Source organism: Anastrepha ludens, chromosome 2, assembly GCF_028408465.1.
Source record: "Anastrepha ludens isolate Willacy chromosome 2, idAnaLude1.1, whole genome shotgun sequence".
NCBI lineage: Eukaryota > Metazoa > Arthropoda > Insecta > Diptera > Tephritidae > Anastrepha > Anastrepha ludens.
The window spans coordinates 156,917,894-156,930,590 of NC_071498.1; the positions used below are offsets into that span (position 1 = coordinate 156,917,894).

The 12,697-nt window shown below is 39.2% G+C and overlaps 1 protein-coding gene across 3 annotated transcripts in view; it reads right to left on the reverse strand.

Annotated features, from left to right (window-relative positions):
- Positions 1-1,910: 1,910 nt before the first annotated feature.
- LOC128855669 (transient receptor potential protein) overlaps positions 1,911-12,697 on the reverse strand; it is a 45,871-nt gene continuing 35,084 nt past the window's right edge. For all 3 annotated transcript variants that reach the window (XM_054090760.1, XM_054090759.1, XM_054090761.1), the window contains exons 12-16: positions 3,829-4,048; positions 3,576-3,750; positions 3,356-3,516; positions 3,036-3,196; positions 1,911-2,970 (exon numbers count right to left, since the gene is read on the reverse strand). In XM_054090760.1, the coding sequence (XP_053946735.1) occupies positions 2,086-2,970; positions 3,036-3,196; positions 3,356-3,516; positions 3,576-3,750; positions 3,829-4,048 (1,602 nt within the window). In that variant the 3' untranslated portion in view covers positions 1,911-2,085. The remainder of the gene's footprint in view (positions 2,971-3,035; positions 3,197-3,355; positions 3,517-3,575; positions 3,751-3,828; positions 4,049-12,697) is intronic.

Genomic DNA, 12,697 nt, shown 5'->3' on the forward strand with positions numbered 1-12,697 from the left:
GATGTTGTTGTTGTTGTAGTGGTAGAGTATTCCTGCTCAAATATTCGTAATTAGCGAAAAAATACCCTCGGCCTCACGTTGCCAAACCCGTTAAAGCTTACGTGAAAACACTGAAACGGGAAGTCCTACCCCACCCGCCATATTCTCCAAATCTCCAGATATTGCGCCGTCCGATTATCACCTGTTCCGATCGATGCCACATGGTCAAGCTGACCAGCAGTTCCATTCATATGAAGACATCAAAAAATGACTTGATCCGTGGTTAGCCTCAAAAGATGAACAGTTTTACCGCGACGGTATACGAGATCTACCAGAAGGATGGGAAAAAGTAGTAGCTAGCGATGGGCAATACTTTCAATGATTCACTTGTAACCATTTTTTCAGAATAAAGTTGTATTTTCTTGAAAAAAACAGCGAGAACTTAGTTGCGCACCTAATACAAATGGAAATTTATTTCATTAAACAGAAGTAGTCGTTCGCACAAAGTTCAAGCAGCTCATAATTTTCGGGCTTTCTTCAGGTATCCCCTGGATAGCTTTCGAGCATCCAATTGGCAGCGAGCTAATGTGGGAAGGCGAAACAGCCTAGTATAGCTGATTGTGCGCTGATATTGGAACGCACCACATAGAAAAGGAAAAAATTAATGAAAATAAAAACAACGCCTGGTGTGAGAACAGCCTATTCTGATGACGTCCACGGTAAACGAAATAAGCATTGAGATTTGAGGGCATGCACGTGGAATGTGCGGTTCTTTATTGAGAAGACACCAGAGACCCCACATGGCTGTTTGATGTCCTCATGAGAGAAAGGGCTGACATCGGCGTCATTCAAGAGATGCGATGTACGAGGCATGGCAAGAAGATTAGGGGACCTTGCGGTGTAAAAGGGAGGAAATTCGGGGTTAGATATGTGGTCTGAGAGACTTTGCGGCCAAATACGATTAAACAATTTCTATGATCGCTTGAAACGTTTCTATGTGCGATGTTCCTGCCCCGATATATAATCAATGGGAAGGGTGCGGAAGGAAAGGATTTTTAGTCCCACGGGTTTCCAGTTTCTTTGACCTGTAACTTCTTTAATCTTACGCTCAGACGCAATTTATTGCAAGAGCGTAGAGTTGCTGACGCTTGCGAATGATGCTGACATCAGGCTTTAACAACTGCGATGTTAGCTCTGCCTTCTCTAAGCTGGATACAGAAGCAAAGCGAATGGGTTTGGTGGTGAACAAGGACAAGACGAAGTACCTCCTGTTATCCTTAAAGCAAATAGTCGGTGCACTCGCGTATCTATACCGACCTCACTGTTGGCAGTTATAATTTTGAAGTAGTTGGAGACTTCTCTTATTTAAGACCAGCACTAACACCGATAATAATGTCAGCCTTGAAATCCAATAGAGAGCCTCTCCCGCCAACAAGTGCTACTTTGGACTAAGTAGCCATTGAGTAGTAAAGTTCTCTCTCGACGAACACTTTATAAGTCTCTCATCATGCCCGTCCTAACATATGGCGCAGAAGCTGGGACAATGAGAATTATTCGATGGAACGTCTCTTTGAGTATTGGAGAAAAAGATACCTTGGTAGATTTTTGGACCTTTGCACCTGGACGATGGCGAGTATCGCAGGCGATGGATCTGGATACAGCGAATAATCTAGCGCTTACGCGTGCTAGGACATACCGTCTGAGTGGATACAAACACTACAGCTGTGAAAGTATTCGATGCAGTACCCGCATAGAAGTAATGGAGTGTAGGACATTTCATGCCATGTACGCCCTTACGCCCCAACGCCCTTAAACCTGGTAGTCTGGTACCTATTTGGGTGCGACACTCCTTTGATGATACTAATAAACTTGTAGCGGATGAAAGTAATATTTAATGAAATCTTCCACAAAAGCTAAAAACTATCCCTAACTGCAACATGCCATCACCTTTACCGTTTTTATTCATAATTCATTTATTTCACTTAAGACGACTTCAATTTAATATAAATTTATTTGTCCCACACAAAGCTCAGTAAGCCTAAGTATGTTTGTCAGTGTTTAAAATACTTAAATCGGTGGCTAAAAGTATACATAAATCTTCTCGCTTTATAGCCAACCGGATATCATGCGACCCGTGACTGTGGATTTGCCACGTTCACCGCCGGCAGCCGCACTACTTTGACCCACTTTAATAACCGGCTTAGCAGGTGCTGGTGCTGCTGCTTTCTTGTCGTCCGGTTTCTTCTCGTCGGTCTTCTTTTCATCGCCCTTCTTTTCATCGGCCTTCTTCTCATCACCCTTCTTTTCGTCACCCTTCTTTTCATCACCCTTCTTTTCGTCAGCCTTCTTTTCATCAGCCTTCTTGTCATCTGTTTTGGCAGTCGGCCCCGTACCACCCGCAGCATCACCACCGCTACTACCACCAGCAGCTTTTGTAGTAGCCGGCGCTCCCGCCTCCGCTGGTTTTGTGCCAGTTGTAGCAGTTGCATCCGGTTTAGAGCCCGCGGGTGCAGCTGGTGCAGCACCTTTGGCAGCGCTGGCGGTCGCACTGGCACCTGCTGCAGCGGCTGGCTTTGCGGCTTCAGTTTTGGCAGCATCCTCTTTCTTGGCAGCAGCTTCGGGCTTTGTAGCTTCACCGGGCTTAGCAACAGCTGGCTTAGCGGCAGCGGCATCACCAGGTTTGGCGGCAGTTGCGGGCTTAGCATCGGCACCAGCGGGTTTGGCACCATCTTCCTTCTTCGCATCAGGTTTGGCAGCACTTGACGCTGGTTTAGCCGCAGCACCTGCAGCGCCTGGAGCAGGCTTGGCTGCTTCGTCCTTCTTTGCAGTATCGGTTGGCTTGGCGCCAGCTGCTGGCTTGCCGGGTGGTGCAGGTGCAGTTGGTTTGCCATCACCTGGTTTGCCATCTTTGGGTTTGTCATCCGAGCTTGAGGCTTTCGAGACGGTATCGGCCTTGGCATCACTAGCGGTTTTCGCTTCATCAGGTTTTGACTAAATTTGAATGAAAAATGTGAAAAAAGCGATTATTTAGGTATTAGAACAGTATTTGTACATACGCCTGCATCTTTCTCGTCCTTGATAGTGGCACTTGTCGTAGCTTCGGCATCTGCAGTGGTGGTTGCAGCTCCCACTTCGTCAGCGGCCATCTTTTTCTTCATGAACTTTACGTATGCGACACGTGTGGCACGTGTCACGTCGCCCAAGTTGGGATTGTATTCTATGCGGAAAGGAAGGATAAGAAAGAAAGGTTTTGAAAACATAGTAAAAGCGACTAGAGTTCAGGGAAGGTTTGTGCGCTTCTAAAAGTAGATTTAGCTATCGAATTTTGTTTGCTGCAAGAGCGCATATTCCATAAAAAGAAAGCAACTGTACGCACCAATCAGCTGATTCTGGTTCATCCTGAGACCCTCATTCGCTTGATCGATGATCTTGCGCCGCAAGCTGCGCTGACTGTGGCGCTGTATGGAGGAACGCTTGGAGCCAATCGGATCTGCGGTCATCGTATTCTGGCGTGCAATTGCATTCCAGTCCTTCTCGCTGCAAGTGAGATAAATAAACATTTTACAGTTACTCCCTCCTTGCTTGTTTGCACCTACCCCGACTTCAGCGACTTCTTCTTGCCAATCACTCGCGCCAACGACGAGAAGATATCCTTGCTACCCTCATCTCCTACAGTCATTTCGTGTTGCAGATTCTCAACAAAACCGATTTGGAAATCTTTCAGTATACGTCGTTCCATCACCTTACCCTTCTTTGTGCCGGCCGCCGCAGCTGCGAAAACACATTAAGCATTCAACTCCGTCGGGGGATGCGCTCATAAATTCATTGTCACAGCCGTCTATCACTTACCTGCTGTTTTCTTCTCAATATCGGGCACATTGAAACGATTGGTTTGGAAAATATCCAACAACTCGAAACGCAAAGAGCTAATGTCCTGACGCACTTCAATGATATCATCTTCGGTTATGCCATAGTCGTCACGTCGTCGTTGCTCTGCTGTGACGAAACGTCGTATTAGCAGTTTCATGACTTTGTCGTGTAGCGCCTGCGAGCGTTCCTTAGTTTTACGCTGTAAGAAAGAATGAAATGGAGCGCGTATGAGACTCGGTGTTAGCAAATGAAGTGCGAGTGTGTGGATGCAAAAAATATGTGTATGTTAGTGTGTTGATGCTTATTAATGTCTCAAGAAATGCAAACTAGAAAATTTCTGATTTTCCACAACACTTTGGCGCCGATTGTGACAGCTGATGCTGGGCTATGGCTATGGCGTTGACGTAAGGCCACCAACTGAACAAAATCTAACTTAGCCACAACCGTCCAAGTTGCGAAATTGTTAATAATCACCTGCAATTTATTTCAATCTCAAATCGCAAGCGGTATGGCTCACAGACACCTCACTGCTTTATTTAGAAGGCGGACTAGTTATTATTGTCGGGTGAGGTAGGTTAGGATAAAAATAAATTTATTGATCTGATATGAAATTAAAAAAAAATTTTATTTATTTTTGTATGAAAACTGAAACATATTTTGAACACCAAGTTAAAGTATTTTTCTGAAATTAGGGCGAAATTAGGGAAACTTTTCCGAAAGTGTTCCAAAAGGCACAGTGACAAAGAAAATATTTAAACGATGAGTATTAGGAATTGTGGATGGGGAGTGGTTGCATGCTAGGAAGAACAACTTGCGCCCATGCCTGATATCTGACCGGACGTATAGAAAATGCGAGAATGAAAATGTGTTAAACTAATTTCACTTCATCAGAAGAGGCTTGAATTTCAGTTGACTCTCTCTGCTTGAAGTCTCTTCAAGCTACCTTCGGTTAAGTTTCCTGCCCTCACGTATGAGAGTTGCGCCTCTGTTAGCTTTAGTACTTAATTACAGCTATCCTCTTCTCCCAGTGGAGCAAAGGGCCTCGAAAATCTCTCTAAATCGAATTCTGTTGTTTACTTCCACGCATATCTATCGTCATTCAGTTCCCTATCAACAGTTCTTCGCCAGGTTTTAGCAGGGACACCTGGCCGACTGGATCCTTGCGGGCTCTACCTTAGTGCTTGTTACCTTTAAATCAGGTATATCCAACCCTTGAGCTCGCATGTACATGAAAAAATGGAAAAAGTTATATATACGAGTGGTGCCTTTTATATGTCGGGATTAGAGAACAAAAACAAATTTTAATCATCGAAAATCACTTTATTGTTTTTCAAAATATTCTCCATGAAGATCTATACACTTTTGCGTGCTTTTGAACCAATTGTCGAAGCACTTTTGCCACTCTGAATGAAGTACCTCCAAAACATGCATTCTGAATGCCGCAACCGCTTCTTCAGGTGTCGAAAAACGTTGACCTCTCAGTTTGTTTTTTACGTACGGGAATAAAAAGAAGTCATTCGGTGCCAAGTTGCCAAGTCAGGACTATACGGAGGATGACCCATTAATTCGATGTTTTGGGTGCTCAAAAATGCAGTTGTTTGAGCCGATGTGTGAGAGCTCGCATTGTCCTGGTGAAGAGTGATCCGTCTTTGGCGATTGGTTTTCCTAATTTCTTGGAAGACAACTGGCAAACAAATGGTTGTGTACCACTCAGAATTTACTGTTCTGCGTTGTTCTAGTGGTACGGTTGCGACATGTCGAGTTTTTCCGAAAAAACAGGCGATCATTTGCTTACAAGTGTTTCGTGCGCGAACAACTTTTGTTGGATTTGGCTCATCTTGAAACACCCATACAGTCGACTGCTGTTTACTTTCAGGCTCATACGCGTAAACCTATGATTCATCATCTGTCACGATGTCATAGACGTGTTTCGAAGCCCCGCGATCGTATTTTTTTAGCATTTCCTTCGACCAATCGACACGAGCCTTTTTTTGAGCGATTGACAAATTGTGTGGGCTCCAACGCGAACAAATTTTTTTGACAGTCAAATGTTTATGCAATATTGAATGTATGCTGGTCCCACTAATGCCTAAGATTGTCTCAATCTCACGATAGGTCACATGACGATCTTGCAATATCAGTTCGCGCACAGCATAAATGGTTTTCGGAACGACAACTGATTTTGAACGGAGTTTGCCGTATGCTGTCTAACGATCAACACGTACTGCTGAGAAAAATATTCAATTAGCCCGTGCGAATTTCTAAGCATAAGATTAACTAGATTAATTTGTTTTCGGGAGTGCTAGATGTGGACTAAAACCATTCGTCAGTGGTTTCATAAATGATGTGTGAGCGCAATGCGCTTGAATTTGCATTTAAAAATGCTAAAAACCCTGCAAGCAGTGACTTAAATAGAAAAAGAAAAAATGACAACGTGATAGAGGACACAATGTCAAAACATAGCAAAAACAATTACTATGCTATTCTAGACAATGAACTAGAAGAGTGTAACGAAGTGATAAAAAAAATTGAGCAGTACTTGCATACCAACAATCTAAGCAACGAAATAAGTGAACAAATAAAAACTGGTGATACAACAAATAATACCACTGTTACACCAACAAGTGCAAAGTCAATTACAAATCCAGTTGCCTCTACTAATGTAAACAATGACAGTGAAACAAAAACAAACAAAAATGTCAAACACAAAAACAATAGTAAAAATATTCCCCCTATAAATACATTTGATATAGAATCGAAACAAATTATAGAACTAATAAAAGATGGTTTAAGGATAACACAATTCACAATTAAAGAATATAAACAAAACAAATTAGCAATTTACCTAAAAAATATCGCCGACTATAAAAGAGTTCGAGAATACTTAGACAAATCTAAAGTGAAATTCTACTCATATACGCCTAAATGTTTGAAAACAAAAACTATATTAATGAAAGGGCTAAACAGTAACACCGACACCAAAGACATTTTGAGTGAACTTTGCAAATATCAAAACGATAACCTTGAAATCCTCAAAGTAACACAATTCACTTCTAAAAACTCAACACATCAAAAAATAAAACTACCAATTTTTATGATTCAAATAAGTGCGGAAAGCAATGTTAACGAACTGAAACAAATTAAAACCATTTTATACCACTTCATTAAATGGGAACACTTACGTAGGCCTGAGATAACTCAATGCAGGAATTGCCAAAGCTTCTTCCATAGTGCAGCCAATTGTAACCTACCACCAAGATGTGTCAAATGTAGCGGAACACATAAAACCGAAGACTGTTCTTCCTCAAGCGGAACCTTGACGGAGAGGGAAAATGTGTACTGTGTCTTATGCAAGAAGTTTGGACACCCAGCATCTTACAAAGGATGCGACCGATACAAAGAACTGCAGCAGAAAATTAGATTAAGAAAACAAAACCTCATTGCCGCTAAGACAAGCACCACTTCAAAATTCACTACCCCTAAGTTTAGCTATGCCGACGTAATTTAAGAAAATATTGGGACAAATAGTCCTACTAACAATCAAAGTTTAATACTGCTAGAATTAAAAAACACAATGTTATCTCTAAGTAGGCAAATTATGGCTCTTCAGAAGCAGCTCGAAATACAAACTGCACGAATCGATGCAATATGTAGTCTAGTAGACTCAGTATGAATTCGCAATCGCATTTAAAAATAATTTCCATTAATGTTAACTCAATCATTAATATAAATAGAAGAATAGAATTAAGTAAGTTCTTAACAGATAACAATCCAGACATAGTTTTGCTGAACGAAACCAAACTAAACGCAAAGCACAAGCTAAAATTTAATGGATATAATCTAATAAGGAGAGATAGATCTAGTAGAACGGCAGGTGGAGGAACTGCGATTTTAATTAAAGAAAATATGAAATTTACCAAAGTTTTTAATTATAGAGTAGACTCCCTCTCTTATTTAGAAGCATGTATAATTAAAATGCATATGCCCCCGAATAATATCATGTATCTAATTGCAGCTTATTATCCATCAGGAAACAACAACGATGCATTCAAATCAGAACTTAATGTAATATTTGAAGCTCTTGACCTTCAAAACCCAGATCATTACTACATATTAGCAGGCGACCTTAATAGTAAGCACTCGGACTGGGGAAACACGCAAAACAATACTAAAGGCAACGCTTTAAAAAAGTCAACTTCAAAAAGCTGGCCTCGATTGCAATCTGCTAGAAAAAAATTTTACAACAGGCAACTACTGCATCAAAAACAGTGAAGATATACCCGATATAGTAGGGCTTCATTTTGAAACAATTCATTCTTCAAAACAGTGCAAACCTGACAATCTCGTTCACTTACAGGTGCAAGAATGCTTCAATAAGTTTTTAGAAACAAAAACTTTATTCGACAGCTTTCGAGCAACCAAAACAAGATTTGATGCTATCAAACAAGCCAATAATTTAACCGAAGAACAAACCGGCAACTTTTTTATTCGTTTCGATGATCTCTCAGATATATTTTCCAATCTGAAAAGTAAACTGTCCTCAGGCTTAGACCAAATACCTAACATCATTCTGAAAAACTTATCCCAAGAACTAATTTCAGAATATTGCACACTATTCAACAACATGTTGAATAATGCCTATTTTCCTCCTATTTGGAAAACAGCTAAACTGATCGTGATACCAAAAAAAAGAGAAAGACAAAAACTGTTTGAAAAATCTCCGACCAATTAGCTTGTTACCAAACATTAATAAAGTTTTTGAGGTCGTAATCAACATAAATATAAATAGGGTCACTAAAACCAACACCTTAGTAAATTCTAAGCAATTTGGTTTAAATATAGACATTCAACTATATACGCAATTAACGTTTTGACCTCCGAAATTAACTGGAGCTGGAATAAAAAACATGTCACAGGAGCTTGCTTCTTAGACATTGAAAAAGCTTTCGACAAAGTGTGGATCAAAGGCCTGATGTCTAAACTCATAGGCTATAAATTCCCGGTTCACCTCGCCATTCTCATTTATAACATGCTGTCAAATAAAAAATTTTCAGTACATATAAATAATATGAAAAGTAAGCGCGAATTTAATATAGCAAATGGTTTGCAACAAGGGACAGTAAGTGCGCCAGTACTTTTCAATCTCTTTATACTTGACTTGCTGGATAAAATAGACAATATCATAGCCTTTGCTGATGATATTGTCATTTACCATCCAGACAGAACAATAGAGGATATTAACAGAAATCTACAACTGAAATACAATATCGTAGAAGATTTTACAGCAAACTGGCATCTTAAAATAAATACAAAGAAATGTAAAAGCATTTTGTTTCGTCCACCCATAAAAAGATGCAACTCAAATATCAGAAAAAAATGGAAAAACCTAAATATTATATCTAATGAAACCAGAATCCCTATTCAAACCACTGAGAGAGTCAAATATCTCGGTATTCACCTTGATCAATTTTTATACTATAACGATCACATTAACCTCCAAGTCGAGAAGACCGCAAGAGCTTTCCATATCTATAAAAGAATGTTTTCATCGAAACTAGTACACAAGAAAATCAAAATATTAATGTATCAAACCCTGGTAAGACCGATACTCACATATGGTTGCTCAATTTGGTACAACATTTCACCCTCATATATGGAAAGACTAAGGAAGCTTGAGAGAAGAATACTACGATCATGTACTTCCTTATATAGATCACAAAATAGTAACTATACCAAATACATCTCGAACTCAAAGCTATATAACACAGCGAAAGTGCCCAGAATTGATTGTCATATTATAAATTTAATAAGAAAACATATCCGGCGTTGCCTATATAATACCAATAACATATTAATAACAGCGTTTTACTACGAAAGCGACGATTATTTCTCACTAGCTATTTCTAATGGATTTCCACCTCCCGAATCCTTCTTATACCTCGACAAAAAAGGCTTTATACAAAACGAAAACCACACGCCAATAATATATCACATATTCAGAAGAGCGAACAATAAAATAATCACATCAAAAACACTTAATGCAAATAATAAACGTTTTGATACATATATTTCAAGCTGCGGCAAAATCGAATCCACCCTTACCATTAAAAACTGCTGGTGGTTAACAAATGACACGCAACACTAACTCATACCACCTTTCTAGTCTGACTACCTTCTTTTACTACTTTTAAGCCTTTTATTATAAACAATAATCTATGCATCGTTTTTGTTCCCTTTTTCCCTGCATCAAAGTTATAAAATATTTTAATAACTTCTAAGTTAAAACAAAATTAATTTCAATACTAAGGAAAAGTTACTCGACATCAGATAATATACGTACTTGAGAGCTCGTCTAGAGACATTGTACGACACATCATTACTATACTAATACTATTGTTTATTGTAGTACTTAATAATATAATATTAGTTGAAAATAAAAATAAAAAAAAACTGATTTTGAACGACCTTCACGAAATCGTCTTGGAGTGAGCTACGACCACGATTGAATTCACCATACCATCGATAAACACTGGTCCTTGATGGAGCTTCATCGCCAAAAAATGAATTAAGTTCATCCATGCAATGTTGCTGAGTTAATCTATGTCGAAAGTTGTAAAAAATAATCGCACAAAAATATTCACGACTTAAATCCATTTTTGGTCCGAGATGAATCTTTTAAGTTACTGTAAACAACACAAATAGCGCTGGTATTTTAAAACGTTCTGAGTACGTAAAAGCCAAAAAATGTCAAACTTTGCGATACAGCTGTCTAGTTCCCGACATATAAAAGGCACCCCTCGTAAATAAACTAATGCTTTCCCTATAAAATATTTCACATTACTTTTGTGACGGAAAACAGCAAAGTATCCATAAATAAACTTTTACGCGCATCCAAGGCATTCACAAAAATTGCATAAATTGGCGTTGGGCATAGCTGTTGTAGAACAATCCATGATCAGAAAGGCTTTGCGAACTGTTAAGTCCATGTAGTTGCTTAAGGCTCCTGTGGTCCACTTGTCCTTTTGAAGACTATAGGTCAGCTAGAAAAAGGGACCACCTGCAATATGATTGCTGGGAAGGGCAGCAGAAGAGTGCTCTGCACAGTGAGCTGAACAGCGATCTCTATCGTATGTGAGGAGCATTTTTGCTATGTCTCTATTAGCTGATATTCTCATGAGCTTGATAGTGAGGTATTCACCTCTACCCTAGAGAGAAGTTATGCATTTCCCAAATAATTTTGTACTCAGTCGCTGGGTTGCCAATTGTGGCCTCAGAAACAAAGCTGATGAAACGCAGCTGATTATATTTGCCAGAAAATACAAACCTCCACACTTTACATTTCTCAGTTTAAATAACCCTTTTCTCTCGCTTTCGGAAGTTAAGTATTTTGGAGTGATACTTCACTCTTTCTACTTCTGGAAATCTGTGTTCGTCAAAACATAGGGACTCTAGTCATGGGTCGCTCTCTGGGTGTACCACGTAGTGGTTCTGCCAATTTATATTGTATGGATGCCTTGTTTGGTGGGAAGCTCTCTGGAAGAGCTATAATATCTCTAGGTACAAAGAAATACTTGTATTGAAATCACCGGAGCATGTAGAACTTGTTCCACTTGTTTTCACTGTCAGTTCCAAGAGGGAATCGGGAGTGGGAGCAGAGGTTTTCTCTAAATCAGCCAATTGAATTTCCTTAAAATTGCTGAATACTCCTAATCTTTTCAGGCAGAAGTCTTTGTGATCCTACAGTCATGCGGAATGCTAAGGTAACACAGCAGCGAGGGAGATATTAAGGGGGGAGCCTGGTTTATAGGGTCAAAAAAATCAATTTTTTGTTTTTCGTTTTAAGCGATTGCTAATATATTTCAGAATATTCCCACAAAGTTACAGAGCCTAATTCTCAATATTTCCGTAGATACAAGGCCAAAGGTAGGCGAGCGTTAGGTAGTTACGCTGTGTCCGGGCAGCTATAGTACAAACTTTATCTTCTTTTCTCGACTTTTCATTTTTATGATTTCTTTGAATTGGCGTACATGAATGAAAAAAAACTAATGAACCTTTTGAAATTAATCATAGCTTGTTGAATTTAGTATTAAATTCTCTTCTATTTGAACTAACAAAATAGATATAAAAAAATTTTCAAGATTTTTAAACCTCCAAAAACTTGAAATTTTGGAATTTTTCTCAGTTTTCTTAGTTCATCTAGAATAAAAAATCATAATAATTAGAAATCCATTTGAATTTTTTGCTTTAGATAATAATTACGAGCTGTATCTTGTACGCCAGTTGGAAACTCCAGCGTTGCAGCGCACTACTAATTTCTATGTTAAACATTTTTTTCGACTTATTTTAACCAGTAAAAAAATGTTTATACTTTTTAAATGTTCATAAAAAGATAGAAACAATTTGCAGTGCTAAATTAATTTTTTCCTTAAAAAAAATAGCAAAGAAATGCAATTTTTAGATCTCATAAACCAGGCCCCCTTAACATTTTTTCCGATAGTCAAGCCTCAATCAAAGCTCTGACGATGCTATTGTGCAGATCCAAATTGGCAAACCCCTGTAAAGGATATCAAAGCTATTGGGTGTGCAGGTAACATTTCTCTGATTTGCGTTCCAGGACTTAGAAATATAAAGGGAAATGAAGTTGCCGATATGTTTGCCAGGAAAGGAAGTGAGTTGGGCTCAGAGACCTCCTACCCGTTCATCGGCACCCCCCTGGCAGTTGTTAAAAGGGAATTGACCAACTTATTTGTCAGTAAGGCGCAGAAAATATGGATCTCTATTCCTTCATGTGCTACTTTAAAATCCTTTTGGCTCCAGTACAACAGATGCAGGGCGCAGATAGTCCTGG